Below are 24,727 nucleotides of genomic sequence, written 5' to 3'. Positions count from 1 at the left end.
GCCGTCGTTGCAGCCAAGGCTCAGTAGGTCTGGTTTGACCCAGTTCCCGGTGCACAGAGTGGTTTGCTTTCCAGCAAGCACTAATTCAACTGGTACCAAGTGTGAAACCCCTTTGGCACGGTGTTGGCAAAGCTGGCTTGGAGTGAGTGCATCTGAGGACTAATCGCTCTGCTCCGTGCTGCACAGAATTCCCTAAGGAATGCCTAGGACGGAATTGGGAGCACAGCAGTCAAAACTTGCTCTGCTGCTGCCCATGTAAGAACCCTTCAGCCTCAAGGACTGTCATGTAGCACTTTTCATCACCTTACGTAAATTCAGGGGATGTTTGAGACTACAGCATATTCTGTTCCCCAGGGCCAAGATTTTGGGTGAGGGGCCCTGGCTTTAAATAGTTTTGCTAAGTCTTCACAGTTACCTTTAAATCTTCATAGAAATCAAGGTCTGTAAGATTGCCTCAGTACAGATGTGACAAATGTAGTTTGGGCCACAGAGGACCAGATTTAGCAGTTGGGCCTAGAGCGAGCTGTGCTTTGTAAGTCTGTGTGAATCTACAGAGCTTCTTCCTACTTGATCTATTGCCATTGAGCTCCTCCTTGGAGTTGTGCGCTGGTTATTGTCTACAGCGTGACATCCTCCTGCTTGCTTTTCATCTCAGGTTCCTCAGCAGCCTCCGCTCTCGCCTCAAGCTGCTGCATCCCAGCCCTAACTGCACGCTGCGAGAGGAGAACATCGTTCACGTCCACTTCAAGGAAGAGATTGGCATTGCTGAGCTGATACCCCTCGTCACCACCTACATTATACTCTTCGCTTACATCTACTTCTCCACACGTAGGTTTGTGGGATGGGGACCCTTGAGGGGAGGGCAAGCTAACAAGTCACCTGTACACCTGCCAGCTGAATATATGCAAGGGATCAGTGGTGTGGTGCCCTTTCCCTGGCTACAGATAAGAGGGACGCCTGTCCATAGCACTGCAGTTCCCTCCAGTTTCAGCAGGAAAGGTGATGGTGAAATTTTTCCCTGAACTGTCATGTAGAGAATTAGTAGTCATGTTTATCTGATTTCTGCTAACTTGTCCCTCTTAGCCAGTGTGGGGTTATTCATTCCTTGTGATATCTTCTGAGATGTCTTCTGTCTGAGGCAGCTTTAATGCCATCATAGTAATGACATTTTTTTTCAGTTTAGAGAGATTAATTCATTGTCAGACAGATCAAATACAGGTTCTGAGCTGGTGGTTTTAGACCTTATTAGCCACATAAGTTCCTTTTTTCGTGCCACAACAGTGCTGTATTGGAACTAGTTTGAGCTGTAAGCCATGCATTTTCCTCTGTTCCACCCTTGATCCAGTACCTCTCACGTACTGGAGGATCTGGGAGCTGCATTTCAGACACTGAGACTGCACTACCATTACTTCTGGGTCGCGGGGTACTAAGCTACCTGCTGAAATAAGTCAGGATAAGGACCCCTTCTTGATTTTTTATTAATATGTCATTTTCTTTTGCTTGGTAACTGAGACTTTGCATTCTGTTTTTCAGGGAAGATTGACATGGTGAAATCGAAATGGGGTCTGGCACTGGCAGCGGTCGTGACGGTGCTCAGCTCTCTGCTCATGTCCGTTGGGCTCTGCACGCTGTTTGGTTTGACGCCTACTCTTAATGGAGGGTATGTTTCCAGCACCAAACCTCTTCCTAAGGAAGGGTGGATGGAGGTGAAATCATCTGAAAACAGCTGTTAAATGCTTTGTCTTTAAGATCTTACAAATAAGCTTACGTGGTATTATTTTTCCTGGCAGCTAAGTAGGCTCTCACATACCTTCCTCCTGCAGTGACTTGTAACATCCAGAAGGGCTCGTTACCTTTTCTCTGGCTGGTGGAGATTCGTTATATTTTACTCAGAAAAATCTTTAAAGGTGGCAGAACTGACCTGTGGTATTTGTGCCTGGGAGGCTACCCGGGTCACTTTGCACCCACCACTGATACTTGTTGCCTCTTCTTTTAACTGGGGTTCCTGTGCATGTTAGAGTTGGTGTTTGGGACTTCTGATGTGGTTACGACCATGCATTATATTTGCATCAAGCAGAAACCCCCTGAGAAAGCTCTAAATGGCACCTCACCTACCTGAGTTCTACATACTGTTCATTTCTCATTAATTAAAGTTCGGTTCAGAATCTTTCTTTTGATTTTCAGATCCCTTTCCTAGGTAGTTAAGGAAACATCCATCATTTTTCTTCCCATCCCCTCACAGCTATACACCTCAGGAACAATGAAGAGTCTCACCCATGGCGGAGACTCCTCAGTGCTGGTGATAGTTTACCAGGAGCCAGACCTAGATGGAGGAATTCCTCTCCTAGAAGCCTAAAAGAGCTATGAATAATTGACTTCAGAAAATGAAATGTTTGTTGTTTCTGGTTTTACTGCTGTGGGTGCCTTGGAACCTTAGTTATGGATCGAGACCATGTTCTTCTGTGAGCTGTACCAATAAAACCGATAGGACTCACTGGGAGTTTATATTTTTAATGCAAGAAAAAATGCAATATTTGGATGCGGATGCATGGGAGGAATCCAGGGAACAGTTTTGATTAGTGCAGTGACCAAGGCCTTTGTATACTATCACCCTTACTGTTGTCACACAGAAGGGCTAAACTGATCTACGTATTCCTCCTACAGGATACAAAGAGTTAATTCCGTCCTTATTTCTAAAAATAGTTTCTCAGCAAAATTTCTTTGCCTTTAAATGATTGCATGGACAGTTCCTTTTGGGGTTGAAACTTAATTCTTGCAATACTTTATAAATTGTGTCCAATTAGCGAGTGACATTTTCCTGATTCCCCAGGGTCTGCCAGAGCACTTTCCCTCTACTTGCCCCGTTCCCCACGGGGGACAGAGTGTTCCTGGTGTGTCATTTACCAGTGGCAACCTGCGAGGACTTGGCCAGCTTAGGGTGCAGAGTCTGGCTAAACTTTGATCTGACTTTCAGCCTTTTTTTACCCATTTTGTTTACAGCAGAACCTTCCAGATGTGAGTGTGTTTGTTTTTAACGGAACCGGTATTTATGATAAGCCTTTTTCCCTCACTGATTTTTGTAAGGTATTAAAATAAAGCTTGTTGCTTAGAGATCTGTGTTTGCTTGCTACAGGTTTGATACATAAACTGGACCTTAATTGTTGCTCATCTTTTATAATGAAGTAGAATGATTATGGGTGAGGTAGGCATTAGGGAAAGAAAACTAAGTGGAGATAGGTGACATGATCTATGCAGGATTTAAGAAAGAATAAACAGCAAAATTGAGCAGAATGCCTGGGGTTCACTGGAAGTGGGATTCCTGCGAGCTGGTGGGATGGGAGAGTCTCTAGATGAAGTGTGGCATCTTGGGTGCCCACAAGTTGGCATCTCAGCTGGAGCAGAGGAATCACAGTCTAAAATGACAAACTGCTTCTCCTTGTTGACTGTAAAAAAAGATCCTAAACTGACCTGCTCAAATGTGAACATTTGCATTTTAGATAAGAGAAGCTGATGTGATAAATTCTTAAATCTTCCAAACATTTTGGATAAATCAGAGGTTGTCTCTGTTCACAAGGATTTGTTAGATCTGTTTTCTTTATGAGTTAACAGTAGTGTTTCTGTTGACTCTCTGGGATGCTGGATCGTGCTATGATGCAGCACCTTCTGGCATTAAAGCGATAAGTGAAGTGTAAATCTTCCAGTAGATGGACACGATACGGCATCTCCCCTTGCTCTTCCTCCCTCTTCCTATTGTAAGCTCTCTCTCAGTTGGTGCTGTAGGGCGGAAAACATAACAAGGATCTCTTGCCATCGGCGTCACTCTGAGTGGGGACAAATGAACTTAGGTTTTGGAGTTGCAGGGCGTGAACAGCTCCTGTTTGTCCTGCACAGAGTTGTGTTACTCTTCAAGAAAATGTAATGTCTCATTGGTTTTAAACTGCTGGCCATTTAACATGGAAACTGCTGACTCTTCAAGGACTACTGAAATTCATAACCTGGCACTATTAGTTAACTATCTTCTGCAGTAGAAGCTACGATTTAAGTAGGACATAGTTGATGAGAGAATTACGAGCTTTCTTTTCTGTATTTGTACTGAAGGCTTACTGCAGCTTATCGGGAAACGGTGCTAGACCCCCTGCATATCTTGCAGGACTGCGCATAAGGACAGGACTCTGCAAGGACTCTCCAAGAGCATACCCTGCAGATAACATGCTCTGCAGGATGGCGCTGGGCTGTGCCAAGCAGCAGAACTCTCCTTCACTTTTGTTGCATTCTCTTTATTTAGCAATTTCCATCCCTAAGGATTATGAAGAGCCTTTCTCACATCTGTCTCCTGTCCGAAAGTACTGCTTGGAGGAGTGACACAGGTTATGAACTGAAAATGCTTTAGATAAAGGCAGGACTGAGTTGTACTTGATAGATTTTGGATTCTTTGACATTAACAGCAAGTTGCCCGTGAGAGGCTTATATATATTTGTATTTTTTTCACTCGCTATGGGAATTCACTGCCTGTGCAGCTTTTGAACAGGAGATGAAGGGATCAATGTGTTGCACAATTATTAGAGCTAAAATTTGGTTAGGATACCTGGAGAAGGGTGCATGGAGTTTGTTTTTTGCTTCTGGGGATTTTTTTTTGTAATCTTGCTTTCAAAGGAGCTTTTGCTGTTTCAGCTTGCCGTTTGTTTGAGGAATCAATTGGAATAAAGCAGCTGAGTTAGCAGTGGTTCCAGACAGATGTTTTTCCCCAGCTGAGCTTGTAAGGTACAGGCTGCTGACAGCTATATGTGTGCAAATATTGTTGAAGCCTATGTCAGATGGCCGTAGGCAATCGAAACCAGCATTTGGGAAGGTGGTCCTTGGGGGTTATGGCAGGCAATGACAGAAAGCAGGTGTTCTTCTGAAACCCTGTTGTTTACCTGTCTTGGCTGTTAGTGATTCGCCAAGGGGTGTGTGTGCGCGCACGCACGCACATTCTCCTTTTGGATCCATACATACCAACACAGCACAAATCCATTACCCTCCACAATGAAAACTTTAGGATTTTCACTTAAGTTTACCTGGAGGGAAATTAAGAGATTTACTATCTACCACGTTCTGGCACAGAACAGCTTTTTCTCTCTGATCTGTAAGTAGTTCAAAAGAGAGAAAAAAGTTTCAGGATAAGAAGAATAGTTGAATAAAGTCACAGTGGTGACCTTGGATAGTCTTACTCTTCTGCATACATTTGTGCCGAAAGGTAAATCCATTTTGGTGACTCTTGGGTAGAAACTATCCCTGGCAGGATTTAGTTTATTTAGGTACAAAGCATATAGTTGTTCTCAGCGTTGTGGCTTCTGAGCTACCTGCTGTACTGGAGAACAGAGCTCCGTGCACGTTAATTTATCTCCTCCCAACAAAGAAATCCCACTGTGTGTCTCCTTCACTGCCCGAGACTGGATCGCTCACAGCAGCTGCGAGGTGTGGAAGCTTTTGCCCATGAGTATCTGAACCAAGCACTGCCCATGATCTTCACTTGAGAATTTTTATTTTAAAGTTTTGTTTAATGCAATGCTTAGCTGTGGTTTATCAAGATTTTCACTGTCAATGGTGGGACATGCTCCCTATCCTCTTGTTGTAATGCTCTGTTGCTGACTAATTATTATGGAGTCTATTGCAGTGGTGTTCGAAGTCCATGTTTTTGATCTGTACCTCTGTGTACTAGATGCTGGAGGGACTCTTCAATGGGCACTGTCCCAGCCCTGGGAAGCATTAAGACTGCTTTAGTAGTGGTCTGCAGTGGCCATTTTCCAGAAAAATCATGCAGCTTTGCAAAAATGTTAATGTCTCTCCAAAGCAGATGAAATACAAACCCCTTACCTCATCATAGAGTAATATTGTATGAGAAGGGATTTGGCTAAGAGCACTGGATAGTGTTTCCTCGCCTTGACTCTGGGACATGTTTGCTGCCTAACTTGAGTTCTTCCCTTCTTTTTCACCAAGAATCTCATTCTCAGTTCTGGCTTTGTTTCCTCTAGAGAGATATTTCCATACTTGGTTGTAGTGATTGGCCTAGAGAACGTGTTGGTTCTCACCAAGTCAGTCGTCTCTACGCCCGTTGACCTGGAAGTGAAGCTACGCATTGCCCAAGGTACGCAGCCTGCTTGGGAAAAGTGTTGAGAGAGAAAATAAGGGTAACCCAAGGACTAGGAGGTGGGGAATGATCTTAATTCTGGTCTGTGAAGGAACCAAGGGCTGTGGGTGATGAATGGGAATTGGGAATTGTATTCTATTAGTCTTTTTGTTCTGTTTTTGTTAATTCCAAGAACTAATATAAGCCTGTAATTGTGGGCACTGCTTTTTAAGATTGTTGACCGAAGCATTGGCTAAAGAAGTTTAAAAAAGTGTTAGTAATGGAGAAGTTTATCTCCTGGTATAGATATTCAGCACCTTGTCCTCGTGTCATGAGTACTGTATGTGCAGTCCACAAGTCATGAAGTCCTGCTAAGTCTCTGGCAAAATTACCTTCTCTATTATAGATACACTCTGCACCTGCATAAAATTTGAGTATGGTCAAACCGTGGATAAATGTAGCTTATAAACATAAAAATATTTCTAGACATCAGGGAAGAGAGATTCTGGAGTGATGCCCAGAAAAATCTACCTAGTTTTAAAATTATGAGTGGTTTATATCCTAGGTTGAAAACAGGACTCAAAAACTCAATGGTCCTCTACACTACTGAATCCCTGTATTGCCTTGTGCAGTGGCCTCAGAGTGCTGAAATCAGGACAGTTTGTGAGCTGAGAGAGTCATCCTGAGCTCCCTTTGTAGTTAATAATCCAGCTAACAAAGACATTGGTAGTCTGATTATCTGACTTGGGTATTCAAAATAGGTCAGACGAATTTTAGCCTGAAAGTGCCATTTTTGCCTGTTGTCTACAGATGCTAATTTTAAAGAAGGGAAATCCAGTTCCTTTTTGCTGTGCTCCCATCTGTCCACTAGTGAACAGTCTCCTTTTACCTGTCTTTGCATGTTCCTTCTCCAGGCTTGAGCAATGAGAGCTGGTCGATTATGAAGAATATGGCGACAGAGCTTGGGATCATCTTGATTGGGTATTTCACCCTTGTCCCAGCCATCCAGGTGAGTACGGGTGATCAGTTTGAATTTGCAGGACAGAGGCTTGTAGGCACTGGAAGAATGCAGGGAACAATATTCTCCTCCCCTCTCTGGCTGACTGGGATAAGAGTCCGTTAGTGGGAAATAGATACATCTGTAGAATGTGGATCTCTCCAGGAGGAGCCGTAGCAGGGGCTCCCATGGCAGAACTTAATGCTGCCCTGTGCCTTTGCTGCAGGGATGCCTTTATTCCAACCAAAAAGTGCCTTTCTGTGAGCTGGCTACTCCATCTTCTAAGTGGATGGAAGGAAAAACCAAAACCCTACTGCAGAATATCTGCTTCGAGAATTAGGGTGGACAGTCTGTTTGGGGCTCTTTCACCAGATTGACAAATCTGTAGGTTTTTACAGCCACAGATACCATTGTCTCTGTTTCATGGGTGGGTAAACTGAAACCTCGAGGTAGAATGATCTGTCAGGGGTCATGCTGTTGGGTCTGCGTTGCACTGAAAATAGGATCGCGGTCTCCTGCCTCATGGTGTGTTAATTTCTCTGCTGCACAGTCCCCTTTTCAGGACCATGCTTGCTGAGTTGTATCAGGAAGCTGACACCATTTGATTTCTGATCCTTGACCGAGCAGGGCTTGTTCCTGGTGAGCTACATGAGCAGAAGCACTGCCTAGACAAATCCTCATTGCTAGTTCCATAGCAGCTCTGCAGCCAGGCTTCGGGCAGGCGTCAGCCTGTTGTCTCTGGAAATTTCTAGCAGGGGCAGTCAGCAAGCGAAGGCGGGAGCAACCCAGCATCTGCATAGTCGGAGGCTACTCTGCACCCTCGCTAGGTGCTCGCTGGCCACCGTGACCTGCATGAAGAGGGGCGGGTTGTGTATAGCCTTGCTTTAACACCAGTAGAGACTGCACGTGATAATCTAAGAATGATAATCTAAGAAGTTAAACATTCAGGTTGGACTGGAGCATTGCAGGCTGAACTCGGCAGTTCCTGAGCTTCTCTCTCAGTATCCAAGAGGACAGCAAGAGAGGAGCTGTAGTAGAATTCCCCAGGCGACAGCTGCCTGCCTATTGTGGCCTAATTTTTTTATTTGAAGCTGATTGCAGAGATTGTTCAGCTCAAACACTGGCACGATCCATCCTTTGGGTCTAAATTGGGTTCATTCATATGGTACGTTAGCACCTTTTGGCCTCTGTTTCATTGCTGCACAGCTGGACCTCAGAAAGTGAAGCTTGACAGTATCTGTGAAGCGAGCGCAGTGCCAGCAGCCCTGTCGTGGGGATGCCGCTGGGTCGGTTCACTTGCTGTTTGCACTCTGCTACAGAGAAGCTTGCAGGGTGCCCTGACTACAGGAGATAAAGGAGTCTGATAAAAGGGACGGGGCAGAGCCGTATAAAAGTGACACCATGCCCGCACCCCCATGTTATGTCTTTTTTAAATTACTCCTGTTTATTACAGCGTTTTGACATACGTGATGACATCCACTCCTTGCTCTCTGCGTGATCCTGTCTTTCCTTGGATGCTTGCACTCTCCAGAGGAAGAATCTCGCAGGGATGCAGTCTGTTAGCGACTGCCAGCTGCTCTGCTGCAGCCTGCTGTACGCCCCTTATCTTTGTCCCTGAGAGTGAAGGACACTGTACAGATAAAGTGCTGTTCTCGTGTTGCAGAGTCCAAGGAATCCGGCAGAAGGAGAGCCAGGCTGCGTAAATCTGGTGGGGACCTTTGCTCCAGCCTGTCAGAGGGAGCAGTGCAGTGCTGGGGCCGTTCAGGTGCTGCCTGGTGCAGGGAGTAACAGAAGAGGGAAGCATTTCTTAGCTGAAGGATCTCACCTGCCCCGAGGACTGTAATGGGTCGTCTTGTTTTTCTCAGTTACTCCTTGGCAGTGTAGGTCATTTAGCAGAAGGGAATTTTTCTACATTTTTGTGGCTCTCCTTGTCCTAAAATAGAGTTTGGCTTCAGATGAGAATTCTGCATTCACTTTAAATCCCTTGTAATTGTGAGAAGCAGTGAAATCCTCTTGCCTTGCATTGCAGGTGGGTAGAGACCCCTGTTCTCCTGGCACAGCGTCCCTGTGGATGGTCCTGGGATGCTGCAGGGGTGCGTGCTGAGCATTCCTCCTCCGTTTTTCATCTCTTATCCCCTACCTTCTACTGAAGGTCACACACTGATAGCCCGATCCTGTACCTACTGAAATCAGTTTGGGTTTTGCCACAGGGTGTGCAGTATCCAAGTATAAGAAGATTTTAGATTTCTAGGGCTAGCGGCTTCAGATGTCGCTGAAGATATTAACAGAATTAATCTCTTTCTGTGCAGAGCCTGCCATTTGTGGAGCCTGTGTTTCCTGAGATCTGGTGAAATCCAGATAGATACTGCTTTCCTTCTGGTTTTCTCCTTGAAAGAGGAGCTTGTGTTGTGTTTTCATCCCTCTGCTTCCAAAACCTCCTGCCAGATGTTGGGGAAGGGGTTAAAGAGAAAAACCTGATCAGAACCTGTTTCTGTGCGCTGCTGTCGCTGGGAGGTTTGGGGAGGGGCAGCTGACCTGCTGGGTTATCTCGTTTCATATCACGCTGATTTTTAAATAACAAGCGGTTGATTGCTTAAGTTTCGAGAACAGTTTGGACAGGATGAGAAGGCTTCAAGGTTTGTTTAGAGGTTTTGGATAGCCTTTTACGCTATCTCTTTTCATTTCCCTGGGCTGATGGTGGTCTCCAGCCTCATGCAAGAAGCTGGGGCAGACGTAGGAAGAAGAGGGACAAAAGAAATGGATCCCTACGGCCTCTCTCCTTCCGTGCAGGAGGATGTGTCCTGGCTTGGTCTGCAGGTAGTGAGCGTGTCACCACGCCAGCAGGCAGGCAGTGAATGGCAGCGGGCGTTTGCCAGCTCTGTTCTGCAAGTGAGGGCGAGAGTCTTTAATCTGTTGTTTAGCCTAAGGTTTTTACTCCTGCTTACTTTCAACTTTCTTGATCTCTCCCTATTTTCCAGATCCTTTTTGGGTCCTAACAGGTCCTGGCAGAAATTTGTACCTCCAAGGGAAACAAAACGCCTCTCAAAAATATTTTAGTTCTGTGTTGCTCTGAAGGTTTGAATGTAGTGGGGGAGAGGGGACGGCACTTAGCACTCATGGGGATAAGGGTGAGACCGTGCATTTGTTTTATAGGGATGATCTGGGAGCTGACAGCATTTCTGCTGCTGGGCAGAATCTTTTAATCCTTATTTCTGCAACGGCACCTCCTGGAAAAAGTGGAGCATTACAGCAAGTTTAGGAAACTGGCTTTTGCAATATACTTGGTGTCTAGAGACCTCCGAGAGCAGATATGGGACTTGTCTTCCAGGGACATAGGAATTAAATTTGCCCATCAAATATACATTAGCCAGAAGTGTGATTTAAGCAGAAATGGTTTAGCTGGGGCCCTGGAGAATGGCTACAAACAAGTCCACAGACGTACAGTGACATCAGTGGTCTGTCTTTGGTTGGAGGGTGATTGATCCAGTTCCTGAACAACCTGCGTTCCTGGAGGAATTTTAAATCAGGGCTGAGGTTTATCGGTAGAGTGCAGGAAACCGTGACCATTGGAGGCTGTTTGGCCTTGTGATTTGAACGCATGGGCAGGGAGGCAGAGAGCAATGGCTGCAGCCTTGCCACGGCTTTGTGACCTGGGAGAACATCCTCTGCCGGTTTTTCCTTCAGTGCTTTGATGTTTTATGGTTAAGAAGAACAAAGAACGCGAACCTGAATAAATACACTCTTGAGTTCTCACATGGACTTTTTTAGCACTAAACTCTCAACTATTACAAAATACCAATAATAGGATTTGTCAGTAAAAAAGACTCAGGCCTGCGCTCTGGGCAAGAGTTTGCTGACTTTCCCTTTTTCTGAAGTTGAAACATTTACCGTTGTCTCCGCATAGCTAATCAGTGTGTTCTGTTTGCAGGAGTTCTGCCTCTTCGCTGTGGTCGGCCTGGTGTCTGACTTCTTTCTGCAGATGTTTTTCTTCACTACTGTGCTGTCCATTGACATTCGCCGTATGGAGGTAAGGAAGGGCCAAGAACACGGTGTTTTGCCTTGAGTCTTCCTTCTCTGCTATTGTGGAAGGATTAAAGGAAGCACACCCTGTGATTTTCACTCTCTAAACAAAAAAGACCAAGCTGTAAAAATTCCAGAGCAATACTTGCTCAGTTACACATATGCAGGAATTGGGAACAGAGTGCTTGAAGGAACAAGATGCCCTCATATATATAAACGTGCAGATTTGGGGTAAACGGGCTGGAAGGAGACACGGTCACAAAGAGATGACCATGGCCGAGCAAAGAAAAGAGTGTGCTAGAGAGAAAGTCAGGACAGATCAACTCGAGGGTGAAGGCTGGAACTCAGACGTAGGCATGTATCAAAGGTAGCTGATGTGCACACATTTCTCTCGAAGGACCTCATCACCACGGCTCTCACACGTTTACTTTTCTCTTGGCAGCTTGCTGATCTGAACAAACGGTTGCCAGCGGAAGCCTGCATGCCCCCGGCGAAGCCTGTCAGCCGCTCTCAGCGCTACGAACGCCAGCCAGCTATGCGACCTGCCACCCCCCACACCATCACCCTGCAGCCATCGTCTTTCAGGAACCTGCGCCTGCCAAAGAGGCTGCGGGTGATCTACTTCTTCGCCAGGACCCGGCTGGCCCAGAGACTCATCATGGTATGCCATGTGGTGTTTGTTATCCGCTGCCCCTTCCTGCTGGACGCTAACCCAACCCAAACAGGCTTCTGGGCAGGGAAAAAAGCCCACCATTTTCATGCATCCTTCTTCCCCTGCAAGACTTATGCTGCCCCACGGTAAATACAGTTCAAGAAATACTTCCCTAAGAACATCGCTCTGCATGCATTAGCTCCAGGGCTCTGCTGTTTGCATGATGTTTGGGTGGAAGCGGGTAATTCTCTGATATTTGCTTTGAGACAAAAATCTGCTTTATATAAGCAGATTTTTAAGAACTGTATGAGTGGAGAGAGAAGATGTTTACAGAGCAGAAATCATATTTTGTTCTGGCAGATAATGTGGACTAAAAACATGGAGATATTTTGCTACATGACAGAGTTTTGCAGGTGTAAGTGCAGTGGTTACACCAGTTTCTGCCCCTGCTTGTCCCCCGCCCTCTATTCTGGGTGTCTGTAGCGGAAGCAGAGGAATGCGCGTGTTCCCCAGCTCTACAAACCACAGCCCAGGCTGTTACTGTCAACTAACATTGATGGCAGCTTAAGTTAAATTAATACAGCATTCTGTGAACCGTGGCTGCTGCAGTTGGTCTTGCAGAGTTCATGAACCCTGAATTAAGCCTTTCCAGACCTGTGTGAGGGTGGCAGACGTGCTGGTCCCAGCCGCCAGCAAAGGAGTCTCTTTCCTGCTGTGCGTTTCTGTGGGAGAAGTGGGGTTCCCACCATCAGGTAGAGTCAGGTGGCTCACAGAAGAGCAGCGTTCAGTTTTCGTGCGTGACGTGCAACCTCTCCTGATCCTCTTAGAGGATAAGTGTCTGCCGGGAATAAGACCACAACCGAGTGCAGGGCGTACCCTTGGTTGGGACGTTGCTGATCAGCTCAGCCAGCTGACGAGGTGTTGGAGGTGGAGTGTGAAGGCCATGTGCTAAATGCCCTTGTCTCCTTGCTCATCCTGTCTAGGCTGGGACGGTGATCTGGATTGGAATCCTGGTTTACACGGATCCTGCTGGTCTCCGCACCTACCTCACGTCACAGGTCACCGAACAGAGTCCTTTGGGTGAAGCAGGTCTGCCTCCTATGCCTGTTCCTGGAGGGGTCCTACCTGCTGGGGACCCCAAGATTGACCTCTCAGTCTTCCCATCGGACCCTATACACCTGTCAGAAAACCAGACGCAGCAGCGTGAGCAGAAGTCAGGGCTGGAGTCCCTGAACGGGCTGGAGACAAACCGGCACACTTGGGCCCAGGGACCAGAGGGCAAAGGGAACGGACAGACGGAGCTTGGAACGGAAGCAGAGGTTACCTGGGGAGCAGAGGATGAGGAGATCTGGAGGAAGCTTTCCTTCAGACACTGGCCATCCCTCTTCAGCTACTACAATATCACTCTGGCCAAAAGGCAAGTGGGCTGGCATTGAGTGCCACAGGCACTTTGAATTGTGGAACTGACCCCGAGCGTTCTTCTTTCTTCCATCCTTTGTCCTTCTAAGTAAGATAATTTGTGTTCCACCTGGCTTACTCCAGATGTGTCTTCAGGAGGAGACTATTAAACGGGCTCTCCTGTGTGGTGCAGAGGTACCAAACTCTCCAGGGCTGTTTGGCTGAGAATAAGGGTTGTGTTTCTCTCCTGTGCCCTTACTTGTTATCTGCCTTTACCCTGGAGGTGATGTTTAGAATTTTGTAAAACAGTACATGATCATCTGTAAGTGATGGGAATGGTACATGTGAGGAATAGACATGTGAGCTGAAGAAACTTCTTGGTGAGATCTTCTGGCCTGCGGTGTATGGGAAACTGGACCAGATCATTATATCCTGACTTAAATCTAAGTGATCCATTTGATCTCATCAGCAGTTTATTCCACTGTGGCTCTCCCACAGAGGTAAGGGTTAAGACCTCGGAAATATCTTTAAAGAAAAATATTTCAAAGGATGTCTTTAGTTTAGAATACCTGAAACTGCTGGAGTGAAAGTGCGTGCTGAGACCTACCTTGGCTGCTAGTGAGAAGATGGGCTGGCAACCTATTAGGATTTTTGTGTCTTTTGCGTTTGTTGTTCCTAAGCTATTCTCATCTTTCCGTTCCTTCAGATACATCAGCATCCTTCCAGCAATCCCTGTCACGCTGTACCTGAACCCACAAGAGGCCTTAGAAGTGCGGCATCCCCAGGAGGCTAACCGCTACCACCCCTTCTTATCTTCAAGCAGTGGGAAGCTGGATGCTGAAGCTCGGCCTGACCAAGCCTCGTCCAAGCTGCAAGGGCACCAGGATGTCACTCTTTACAAGTAAAAGAGTCTTTGATACAGCCTTCCGACGTTTCTTAACTCCCTTGGAGACACGGGTTGCTCTTTGGCTCTTCTCCTGGCGGAAAAAAAAAAGGAGGACAACAAATATTTGTAAAGCTTCAGTGCAAAATCCTGTAATGCTCAGGGCACTCCAGCTCAGCTAGCGCAGCATTAGATTAATCTCGCGTCTTTTCCGAGTTCCCTGGCAGGAGGTGGTGTGTGCAGCCTGGGTTGTTAGCAGACATTGCTGGTGGTGGCAGCTGCTTGTCGATAGATATTGATGGCTATGGACAAATGGTGTAAAAACTTGATAGATATGCAAGTGTTCACTCTAATCTGGTAACCACCGTGCAATTAGTCATGCATTTTGAAGATTAAGCTGTAATGTGTTTTAATTGAATGGCTTGGTGATGCTCAAACTGTTACTCCTAGCACCACACATGATGCATTACGGGTTTATCTGTGTTGGTAACAGGGATAGGAGTTCGTCTTTGGGAATAAACATTGTGATTTAATAATGCTTTATTGAGTGTTAGATCAAACTCTCCAGCAAGCAGGGACCTTCCTTTTCTACTGAGAAGACAGGCTTCCAGCTTGCCCCCTGAATCTTTAATTCTCCTTGGGCTCTATTGAACGCACTTTATATTATCCCAATCCCCATCTAGCGTTTTTCTTAAAGTCTTAGTTGCTATGTACTTTTCTTATTGAAAAGTCTGAATATCTTGTTGAAATGGACATTGTCCCATTAAAAAAATCCTTTCATTTTCCCAAAATCACTATAGCTTATTGGAAATTTTTCTCAGCTGAAAAATTCAGACCAGCAACATGTGCAATTCTTTCACAGTATTTTTCAAACTCTATCTGTGGACTAGTAATTGGATCTTTTATCTCACCTTCTTTTTGTCGTTGTATCCATTTGTCTCTCCTCCAGGGTGGCTGCTCTGGGTCTGGCCTCGGGCATTATCCTGGTCCTCCTGCTCTTCTGCCTGTACCGGGTGTTCTGCCCCAAGAACTACGGGCAGAACGGGCTCTCACACAGCAGGAGGAAGAGGGGGGACCTGCCCTGTGACGATTACGGGTACTCCCCACCCGAGACTGAGATCGTCCCCTTGGTTCTCAGGGGTCACCTCATGGTAGGTCGGACGGGATGCAGGCCTTAAAAGAAAGGCATTTTACTGACTTGCACCACACGTCTTCTGTTTCCTTTGTTTTATTGAAATAACAACCCTCACGAAGGACAGACCAGCTGTGCAGCCTTAGTGTAATGCAGCTGTGGAGACTAACAGCCAGGGCAAATGAATCATATACATATATATATATATATATTAGCATGAAGTTTTCTGTAGGACTTTTCCGATTCTTCTTGGGACTCGCTCTGAGCTTCTTGCAATTGCTGTTACGCCCTTCTCTGTGTAGCCAGCTGTTGGCTTTTATTGGCTGGGCCAATCCAGCTTTCTTTGCTGGGATAGCTCTAGATTCCTGATGTTTAACACCTACTGGATCCTTTTTTCCTGCTTCCCAGAAGTTACTGCAGAGATTTGGACTGTTCAGTGGTGTTTCCAGTGCTAAAAGCATCCATGGGTTTGCACGGAAGTGTGCTGCTGCTCGCTCAGTTCACTCATTTTTCTTGAGGGGAAAGATGTTTCTTCCCATTCCGAGATGAAACAAAGCACTTGGGCACCCGGTCAGGTGGAGTTTGAAACACTGTGCCGTGTCTTCCAGAGAAGCTGCACCTCTGTTCCTGATCCGACCATCTCTTTGGGCCATACTTTGTCAGGGAAAGGGAACACAGATGGAGTCTGTGATTTCCAGCAGTCTAATGCACAGTGAGGACTCTGAGCAAAGATGTACTCATGTTCTCAGAGTATCCCTAGGTTGCTAAGCCAGCTGTGTAGTTTTGACCTAAAATTTATCACCTCTATAGTTCCTCAGCCACACGCAAAGTGATTGTCAGAGTCCGGAGGCCTCGGTGGTGCTACGTGCTCAGCTGTGCTTGTTCTTGCTTCCCAGGACATCGAATGCCTGGCTAGCGATGGCATGCTGCTTGTCAGCTGCTGCCTGGTGGGCCAGATCCGTGTGTGGGATGCTCAGACTGGCGACTGCCTCACCGTTATTCCCAAACCAAGGTACGCGGTGTCTGTACCAAGTCACGCAGCTGCGGGCACGTCCCTCCGCAGCCGCTGCTCAGCAGCAAGTGCAAACCCTTCTGTAAGAAACCAGCCCTCTCAGACAGTAGAGGTGGCAGAACTGACCTTTTCTTACTGTATTTTAGGTTACGAAGAGACAGCAGTGGCATTTTTGATTACCAGGAAAGCTGGGATCTCAGTCCGGATGGCAAGAATGGTCTGGACGACTCTTTTGAGAACAGTCACCAGCTCAAACGGATGCTCAGCCCTCCCCAGCCGCCGCTTTTCTGTGACCAGCCAGACCTCACGTCTCTCATTGACACGAACTTCTCTGAGCAGGTGAAGGTGGCCGAGTCAGAGACGCGGCTCCGTGCTGTGGGCAGTCGCCAGAAGGAGACCGGGTACGATTTCAGCAGCCTGGTTGGTAAAGCGTATGAAGAGCACAGCACCTCCAACTGCATGAACTTCACTGGCCTCTCAGCCCCGCACGGGCACGCCAGCTTCTGTGCGGGGAGCGGCAGTCCCCGCTCCTTGGGCTGCGGGACCGAGGAGGGAGGCTGCAGCAGCCGCAGAAGGAGCTTGGGGGACGAATCTTTTACGGGATTTGACAAATCGTCACTGCTTCCTTCCTGGGGAGGAGACTTGGAGAGCTCTGTCTGGAGCCTGGACCTGCAAGGGAACCTGATTGTGGCTGGCCGGAGTAACGGGAAGCTGGAGGTGAGGAGCAAGGCTCGCTGCCAGCCCAGGCACTGGGTGAGCTGCCGCGGTGGCTCTGTGCTCAGCTGCTGCCACTGCCCGTGCCAGACACACCAGCACCAGGCACGCAGCCTCTCAGGGTGCAGGATAGGACAGATCCCAGGGCAGAAATTCCTCGTATGCACTGAAAATTGCGGCGTTTCGGCTTAATTTGATTTTAGAACAGAACAGGAATTGTGGTGTAGTGTCTGTTATCACCCTATAATCGGTTTTTAAAGTATTCGAAACAGCTTCTCCTTTGATCAGTACTTTGCTTGCTTATCTTCTTTTCTGGTTCCTGAGTGTCGAAATAATTCATTTCAAAGGAGGTTCTTAGTGTAAGGAAAAAAAATTCTTCAGTTAGTGCTAAATAATAGCAGCTCTTTAGGACTGAAGAAGCCTCAAGATTGCCATGTCATTAAGTAATGTTGCTGGTGAGTCATGAAATGAAGTGAAACGAATAGGAATTCTATGAGAATGACACGGGTTTTGAAGCAAATTTTAATCGGCAATTTAAATCTTCTCCAATGAGAAACTTTCAGAATTAGTTCAATTTTAATTTCATTTTGGGAAATCAAGTTCGAATTTTTCCTTCAAAATAAATGCAAGGGTTTTTTAAACAAACACATTTTGAAATAAAAATGTTAATGATTTTTGACCTTTTCTACCTGTGCTGCATGTGAGCAGCTCTCACTCTTCCCAGCAACGACACAGGCCACTCCATTGGTTTTCTTTGTCCTTTAAATACGGTTTTGAGCTCAGATACTTTCTTCTGAGCTGCTGCCTTGAGACACTGACTGAATTTTCCTGCTGAATCTTGTTTCCAGTCCACATCACAATATTGCTTCAAAATCCAGAGTGCTTCATGCTCGGAACAGGGCAGATGCTGGGCTGACTGGGAGCAAAGAGGGGTGCTGGGAACGGGGGGGTGTGCAGCCGGAGCCCGTGCTGCCGCAGGCTTCGTGTGTGGTGCACCAGGCTAGTGCTCGTTGTGACCTCAGTAAGAAAGGCGTGCAGATTTTGAAGCATTGATTAAAATAGCATTTATTGGCAGTAATGTTAGAAGGAAAAAGAGGATAGTGTGATCTTATGTCCCTCCCATCGCGGGGACTCCGTGTCGTACAGCCTTGGACAGACCCAAGAGCATGGCATACCGTGCGGATCCTGTCCCTGGAGAGTTTGGCCGGCATTGTGGTCCTTACAGCTCTTAGGGGATTTTTTTGGAAGAAAAGAATTCCATTCCGCATTTCTGCTGCCAAACAGAAGGACGTTCACTCGAGCACTTGCTGCTTCACTTTTAGATAGATAGAAGGATACTGATGATTGTAATCCCTAGTGCCAAGTGGGAGCTGCGTCCCGGCTCCTTCGTTAGGATCAGGCAGCGCGGGGGGGCCGGGGGTGTCTGTGGCACAGCACAGGTTAGCTGTTACCCAGATCACCGACCCCTCGACGTGCGACAGTCTTCTGGTCAGGATCACGGCATTCACCCCTTCCCCTTCCAGGTGTGGGATGCCATCGAGGGGACCCTCCGCAGCAGTAATGATGAAGGTCAATCTGGCATCACAGCGCTCGTCTTCCTGAACAACAGGTAATTGCGTTTGTGCTCTGTGATCTCCTGTGAGGGGAGGAGAACACGTGGTGTAAGGCAGGGCCGCAGCTCTGACCCTCCTGCCACGGAGACAGAACAGCTCCATGATGGCCGAGGCTCAGCTGGGAGGTCTCGTCCTTCCCACGCGTCCGGCTCTCAAGCTGGGCATGGTGGAGCGAGCTTTTCTGGGTCCGAGTCTGTTCCAGCAGCCACTTCTTCATAGAGATACTCAGTCTTTCTAGGAGCTGAACGCCCAGAAGAATTCAGGGCTGGAGATGGGGCCTTTGGGTCACTGGTTTCTGTGTGCTGTTATCCAAGAGGCATTGCCATCTGCCAGTTTATTGTGTGCTCTGAGCTTAATACAATTTCCGAGCCCTCTTCCTTGCAATCAGGAGCGCCTCCTCACAGGGGCAGCCTGCGTGGTTTGTGCTCTGCCTCGGAAGGTCCCGGGGCTCCTCACCCTGTGAGAGCAGGGAAGGGCCTCTCCTCACGTGCCTGCCTTTCTCCCTCAGGATCGTCGCTGCCCGGTTGAATGGCTCTTTAGATTTCTTTTCACTAGAGACACACACGTCCTTGAACCACCTGCAGTTCCGAGGTAAGCAAGTGTCCGAGCGTGCTGTGCACCGCTCTGAGCTCCGCTGAGCCTTTTCTTCTTCCCTGGCCTTCTTGCAGCTGCCTCTTCCTCACACCCACTTCATAAACTGTCATAATAATGCTCCGCTCCACAAACCCCTGTGCTGCAGGGTGCCAAAGCAGCTGCTCTGAAGAGATGAGGAATACTTTGGGAGTTCCCTATGCAGGGAGAGCGTCTCGAGTGCTGGTTTTCTCCAGTGCGTAGGTCGGAAGGCTGAGGCATGCGTTCCAGGGTCAGCTCTGCCCCGTACCTCCTTCCTCTCCCACTTCTCCCTTACTTTCTCCTTCAGCAAGGTCTTTTCTCACTTGTTTGCACACCATGTAGCCCCACACAACCGCGATGTAGCCTGGGGCCTCGACACAACCACGACGCACGCAAAACTAATCCGTGGTGGTAACTGGTTTGCAGTGCAGTGCCTCCTTTGGTTCTGGAGTGGCCTGGAGGGGAGGGAAGCCCTGGCCTTACTCTAGAAGAATGGTCACATTTCTGGAGGGGTGTCCTGGGGTCCACAAGCTGTAGATGTGGGAGTGGAGCAGGCTCTGCAGGAAAGGATCGGCTGTGGAAATGACTTTTCCCCATAGGACGCAGAGAGTCTTACACCCAGCTGTCTGTTCTGCCTCTCTGACAACGGTAGTCAGAGGCAGTGCTCTTGGGCTTCAGGGATCTCAGTCTTGCGGAAGATTTACTGCGTAGGGGCCACTGATCTGCAGAAGGGAGTTCTGCTCCTGAGGACTCTGTTGGAGACCCTCACTCTAGTTGTTCATGAGTGCTGAGCAGCTGTAGCTTCTGTTGGTGTCAGGGTGCCGAGTGTTCGGCTCTTCAGAGGACCAGGTTGAAATTCCCTGAAGTTCAGCATCCAGGCATCCCCGATGTCACACCGTTTCTGGGTGATAGGAGTCTTGGAGCATAAGGCTGCATCTGCTGCACTGAGGACTTACCCGTGTGTCTCACCACAGGAGCCCCGAGCAGAAGCAGCATCCCGTCCTCCCCCGTGTTCAGCAGCAGCGACATCATCGTGTGTCAGCTCACCCACACCGTGTCCTGTGCCCACCAGAAGCCGATCACGGCGCTGAAGGCTGCGGCTGGACGGCTGGTCACCGGGAGCCAGGACCACACTCTGAGAGTAAGGCTTCCTCGGCTGCGGTGCTGGGCTGCTGCTGCTGCCCTGTCACTGGTGGGGTGTGGGTGCTTCTGGGTGCTTCGCTGTCCTGTGGACATCACGGGATGTCAGCTTGTCCCGTGCGTGGGTGGGGGGAGCAAAGCTGACGTGTGTCTGTGCACAAAGGTAGACGGGTGTTCGGGGTGGTGTGGTTGGAGTCCAACCCAGTGTGTTCCTGGAGCTCCCCGTGGTACGCTCGTCTGCCTGGCTGGGGCTCCTCACTGGGGTTAGAAGGCCAGAGGTGAGGTAGCGTGAGGTACTCACTAAGCAGTGTGAGACCTTCCTGCCTTAGGGACGGGTGACTTCATGAATAGCAGGGTCTGGGTTCTGGGGAACCCCATTCTTAGCCACAGAATCGTTTAGGCTGGAAAAGACCCTTAAGACCACGGAGTCCAACCGTTACCCCAGCACTGCCCAGCCCACCACTAACCCATGTCCCCAAGCACCACATCTACACGGCTCTGAAATCCCTCCGGGGACGGGGACTCCACCACTGCCCTGTGCTTCTTTTGGTGAAGAAATTTTTCCTAATATCCAATTAATTAATTAATCCAAGTCTGTGACAGGCCCTGACTGCTGCGAGACGTACAGTAAGATGTACAGATGGCAGTAAGGCAGATAAAGCGAGAGCTGTTGCTTCGTTAGCAAGAGTGACCACGCTCAGGTAGTATCGCTCTGCAGCACGGCTGCCTCACCGATGCTCACATCTCCCTCTCCCGCCCCGCAGGTGTTTCGGCTAGAAGACTCGTGCTGTTTGTTCACGCTGCAGGGTCACTCAGGAGCTATCACAGCTGTGTACATCGATCAGGTAAGGTGCGGCTGGCTCTGCACCCCGAAGAACATCCTTGTATACGGCTGCTGAGCGCTGGGTCAGCCAGAGCCGGGCCCCTTTTCTGATGTACGTGCAGAGAAGTTGACGTGCGCTTCTCTGAGGATGCAGCGGGTTCACTGGTGGCTGGAACGGTGTGCTCACCGTGTGCCTGAGAAGCCAAACCATTCTTTTCCCATCCAGCTAACTGTGAGCGCAGCAATCCCTTTCCCTGGAGGTGCTTTGTCTCCCTGCCCTGTTTGCAGCAGGAAAGCCCCGTTCCCGCTGTACCCGTGCCGGCAGGCCAGCCCTTCTGAACGCAGCTCCGAGGGCAGAGCCGGGAGCAGGGGCTGAAACCGGCCCAGGAAGCGTTCCCTGCCCCATGAATGTCTGCCGTCCCGGGGACTGGCTGTCTCCCAAGAGTAGCGGTGTAGGTTTAGCTGAGCTGCTGCACAGCCTGCATCGGAGCCAACAGGCTCTAGCGGAGCGCGCCCTGCTCTGCAGTCAGCCCCCACAGAGGCTTTAGGTACCAGCTCCCCTGAGAAAGAAGGAGGAGAGCCACACCTGGGCGCTTTACACCTCCGTGAAATCAATTCAAGTTTCTCTGCAGCTGGGAGTCCTGCTGGGCTTGGGGGTTTGTTACCTCTGGCCTGCTCAAACACACGTACAAAGGCAGGGAAGACACCGAGCCGGCAGTTCAGGTTTCCATCCCACGTTCCTGTGACCTCCGACAGCCTGGGAGCGTTCCCGGAGCACTGGAAGTGCTTGTGTACGGAATTGGCCTGTGTGCTCGGCGGCTTCCCGTGTCCGTGGCACTGCGAAGCTCCGGGGTGTGTGATGGAAAGGGCGCTGTCCGCCGTCCGCTGCGGTTCCTGACTGCGTTCTGCCCGTGTCCTTGCAGACGATGGTGCTAGCGAGCGGAGGCCAGGACGGTGCCATCTGCCTTTGGGACGTGCTGACGGGGAGCAAGGTCAGCCACATGTACGCTCACCGAGGGGACGTCACGTCCCTCACCTGTACAACGTCCTGCGTCATCAGCAGCGGCTTGGACGACGTGATCAGCATCTGGGACCGCAGCTCGGGGATCAAGCTCTATTCTATCCAGCAGGTTGGTAGCTGGGCAGCAGCCGGGGAAAGCTTACGGGTGCTTCTGTGCCTTTCTGGACCCCGCCAAACCCCGCAGTCCACCTCTGCTGGGCTTGTGGTGTGAAGGGATCTCGATTTAAGCTCCGCATGCTTTGGGAAAGTTCCCTGTTTGTAAATAGAATGTGCAAGAGCTCAGAAAAGACTGAATCTGTTGCTTGGCCAGACCGTGTTGTCCTGCCGTGAGGCTCTGTGGCCCCATTCCAGCGCGTGTGCACCCGCGGGGCCGCGCTGGCAGAGGGGCTGTGGCTAAATGGCCACGGCAGGGGCTGCCTGCAGAAGCGGCACGGGCAGGCTGCTGCCCTCCCTCGCAGACGAGTTCCTGCCGGGACGCCTGCCCTGGGCTCGGCCCCCTGACGTGCTCTCGTTCCGCGCAGGAGATGGGCTGCGGTGCCAGCCTGGGCGTCATCTCCGACAACCTGCTGGTGACGGGAGGCCAGGGCTGCGTCTCCTTCTGGGACATCGGCTACGGCGACCTGCTCCAGACCGTCTACCTGGGGAAGAGCAACGAATCGCAGCCTGCCCGGCAGATCCTCGTGCTGGAGAACGCCGCCATCGTCTGCAACTTCGGGAGCGAGCTCAGCCTGGTCTACGTGCCCTCGGTGCTGGAGAAGTTGGACTGAGGCGGGGGGGAGGCGGGGGAGAGGCGCTGGAGCCTGGGTGGAGCGAGGAGGTGGGACGGGGCACCCAGGCCCCTTCCGTGGTTGAGAGCAGCGTGGGCAGAGGAGGGGTGAGCTCTCATGGTGTGCCTCTGCTGCCTTCCAGCCTCGTAAACCGGACTCTGATCACCCAACGGTCTGCAGGGCCTGAGCCCTCCTCTTCTTCCCCGTCCCTGCATCTTCCGCGCGGTCGCTGGGGCTCCCCAGGGGCGTGATGGTCCCACGGCTGGTGCAGGGGGACACAGAGGCTGCAGGGACAGAGCTCCCGAAGCGCTGAGCTCCGCTCCGGCTCCCTGCTCGGGACAGGCTGGGGATAGCGTGCGGTGGTGGCGGCTGCCCAGAGCTGACCGGCTGGCTGGGGGGAGTCTGAGCGATGGCAGCGGGCGCTGGAGCGCGGCGCAGAGCTGGGGGCAGCGGTGGTGCCTCTTGCCTTGCGGGGGCTGAGCTAAGCTGGCTCCGGCTCTGTCTCAGCAGGTTCCAGCTCACAGCCCTCGACGCAGCAGGGCAGGAGCGGGGCCATCGTGGGCAGCGCTGCCCAGCCCAGCACCCGCTCCCGGCACACAGAGAGCAGCCCCGCACCCCGGCCGGGCGGCGGCTGGAGGGTGAGCCCCAGGCAGCCGGGGGGGGCTGCCAGCCCTGGGCCGGGGGGCACCGAGCACAGCGGGTCCCACCGGAGGAGGACAGGGCTGACCCCGCCTGGGCACCTGGCTTGGCCTCCACGTGCCTTAGAGCGCAGGCAGGGCCCCAACCTGCCTGGCTCCAGGCTGGCCCTGCCCCTCGCGGGCTCTGTGCTGCAGCAGGCCCTGCCCTATTTATTTATGTGCTGTATATATTTATTTATTATGGCAGGAGAGCGTGGGAGCTGCAGTCCAGCAGCGCCCGTGCCGGCGCACCCGCCCTCGCTCCACCAAGCCGCCGTGGCAGAGCCGCCCCGGGGCCTGGCCCCGCTGCCACACGGTGCTGGCACGGAACCCGCTGCCGCGTGCAGCCGCCCTTCCCAGCTTTCTCCTTCGCCCAGTTTGCAGCAATAGCACCTTCCTCCTCCTCCTCCTCCTCCTCCTCCTCCCATTGCGGGGCCAGAGGAGGCTTTTCTCAGGTTGGGAGCGGGCAAGCAGCTCTTGCCCCCCTCCTCCCTGCAAGAAAAGGGGAGAAACCCTCTTGGGGCTGGGGGGGGGGGGTGTGCGGCCCGATGGATGCTGGCGGGGGGCAGCAGGGCAGCAGTGGGACCAAAGCACCCTGCCGTGGGCCAGCAGCACCCCCAGACAGGGGCCTTCTCCCCCAGAACTCCTCCACAGCGTGCTGGGGAGCTCAGCTCCCCTCCCGTGACACTACGGCCCCGCTCCAGCCCCAGGCAGTGAGGGGCAGGGGCCAAGAGCTGCCCCACGCCCTGGCGGGGGGCACCGACTCACCAGGTCCCGGTGAGGCTGAGCTGGGACCGAACCCTCGCGCTAACGCTCTTCTTCACTCAAGTAACCGCCGATGACGTCCGTTAATTGAATCCTGGTGATTGTAGAGGCAGCGCCGTGCCAGCCCCGCGGCAGGCAGGGGGTACGGAAGGCCAGGGTGCTCCTGGGGCAGCCCCGGCCCCTGCCCAGCTCCTTCTCCTCCTCCTCCTCCGCACGGCGCCTCGGGTGGCCTTAGCCCAGCTGTACGCTTTGTACTGTACAGGGGACGCTTTTTGTACCAGACTGTGTTTTATAACGTGTACGAGGACACCTCTATTAAACGGAACTAATGTGAGCGTGGCTGAAGCCCTCCTGGAACCAGCGGCCTCCCTCGCAGCCCCCTGGGAACCCCC

At 50.5% G+C, this 24,727-nt stretch overlaps 1 protein-coding gene across 6 annotated transcripts in view; it reads left to right on the top strand.

Annotated features, from left to right (window-relative positions):
- SCAP (SREBF chaperone) overlaps nucleotides 1-24,669 on the top strand; it is a 68,748-nt gene extending 44,079 nt beyond the window's left edge. For all 6 annotated transcript variants that reach the window (XM_075746919.1, XM_075746917.1, XM_075746922.1 and 3 more), the window contains 17 exons: nucleotides 656-828; nucleotides 1,534-1,660; nucleotides 6,015-6,127; nucleotides 7,024-7,118; nucleotides 11,035-11,133; nucleotides 11,569-11,787; nucleotides 12,762-13,195; nucleotides 13,883-14,077; nucleotides 15,009-15,210; nucleotides 16,088-16,203; nucleotides 16,350-16,920; nucleotides 18,441-18,526; nucleotides 19,039-19,121; nucleotides 20,117-20,283; nucleotides 21,047-21,127; nucleotides 22,029-22,235; nucleotides 22,648-24,669. In XM_075746919.1, coding sequence (XP_075603034.1) covers nucleotides 656-828; nucleotides 1,534-1,660; nucleotides 6,015-6,127; nucleotides 7,024-7,118; nucleotides 11,035-11,133; nucleotides 11,569-11,787; nucleotides 12,762-13,195; nucleotides 13,883-14,077; nucleotides 15,009-15,210; nucleotides 16,088-16,203; nucleotides 16,350-16,920; nucleotides 18,441-18,526; nucleotides 19,039-19,121; nucleotides 20,117-20,283; nucleotides 21,047-21,127; nucleotides 22,029-22,235; nucleotides 22,648-22,893 — 3,214 coding nt within the window. In that variant the 3' untranslated portion in view covers nucleotides 22,894-24,669. The remainder of the gene's footprint in view (nucleotides 1-655; nucleotides 829-1,533; nucleotides 1,661-6,014; nucleotides 6,128-7,023; nucleotides 7,119-11,034; nucleotides 11,134-11,568; nucleotides 11,788-12,761; nucleotides 13,196-13,882; nucleotides 14,078-15,008; nucleotides 15,211-16,087; nucleotides 16,204-16,349; nucleotides 16,921-18,440; nucleotides 18,527-19,038; nucleotides 19,122-20,116; nucleotides 20,284-21,046; nucleotides 21,128-22,028; nucleotides 22,236-22,647) is intronic.
- Nucleotides 24,670-24,727: the final 58 nt, after the last annotated feature.

This window comes from Balearica regulorum, chromosome 2 (assembly GCF_011004875.1).
Source record: "Balearica regulorum gibbericeps isolate bBalReg1 chromosome 2, bBalReg1.pri, whole genome shotgun sequence".
Classification (NCBI taxonomy): Eukaryota; Metazoa; Chordata; class Aves; order Gruiformes; family Gruidae; genus Balearica; species Balearica regulorum.
The sequence above is the reverse complement of the archived record's forward strand: the minus strand, read 5'-3'. Positions and strand labels throughout refer to the sequence as shown.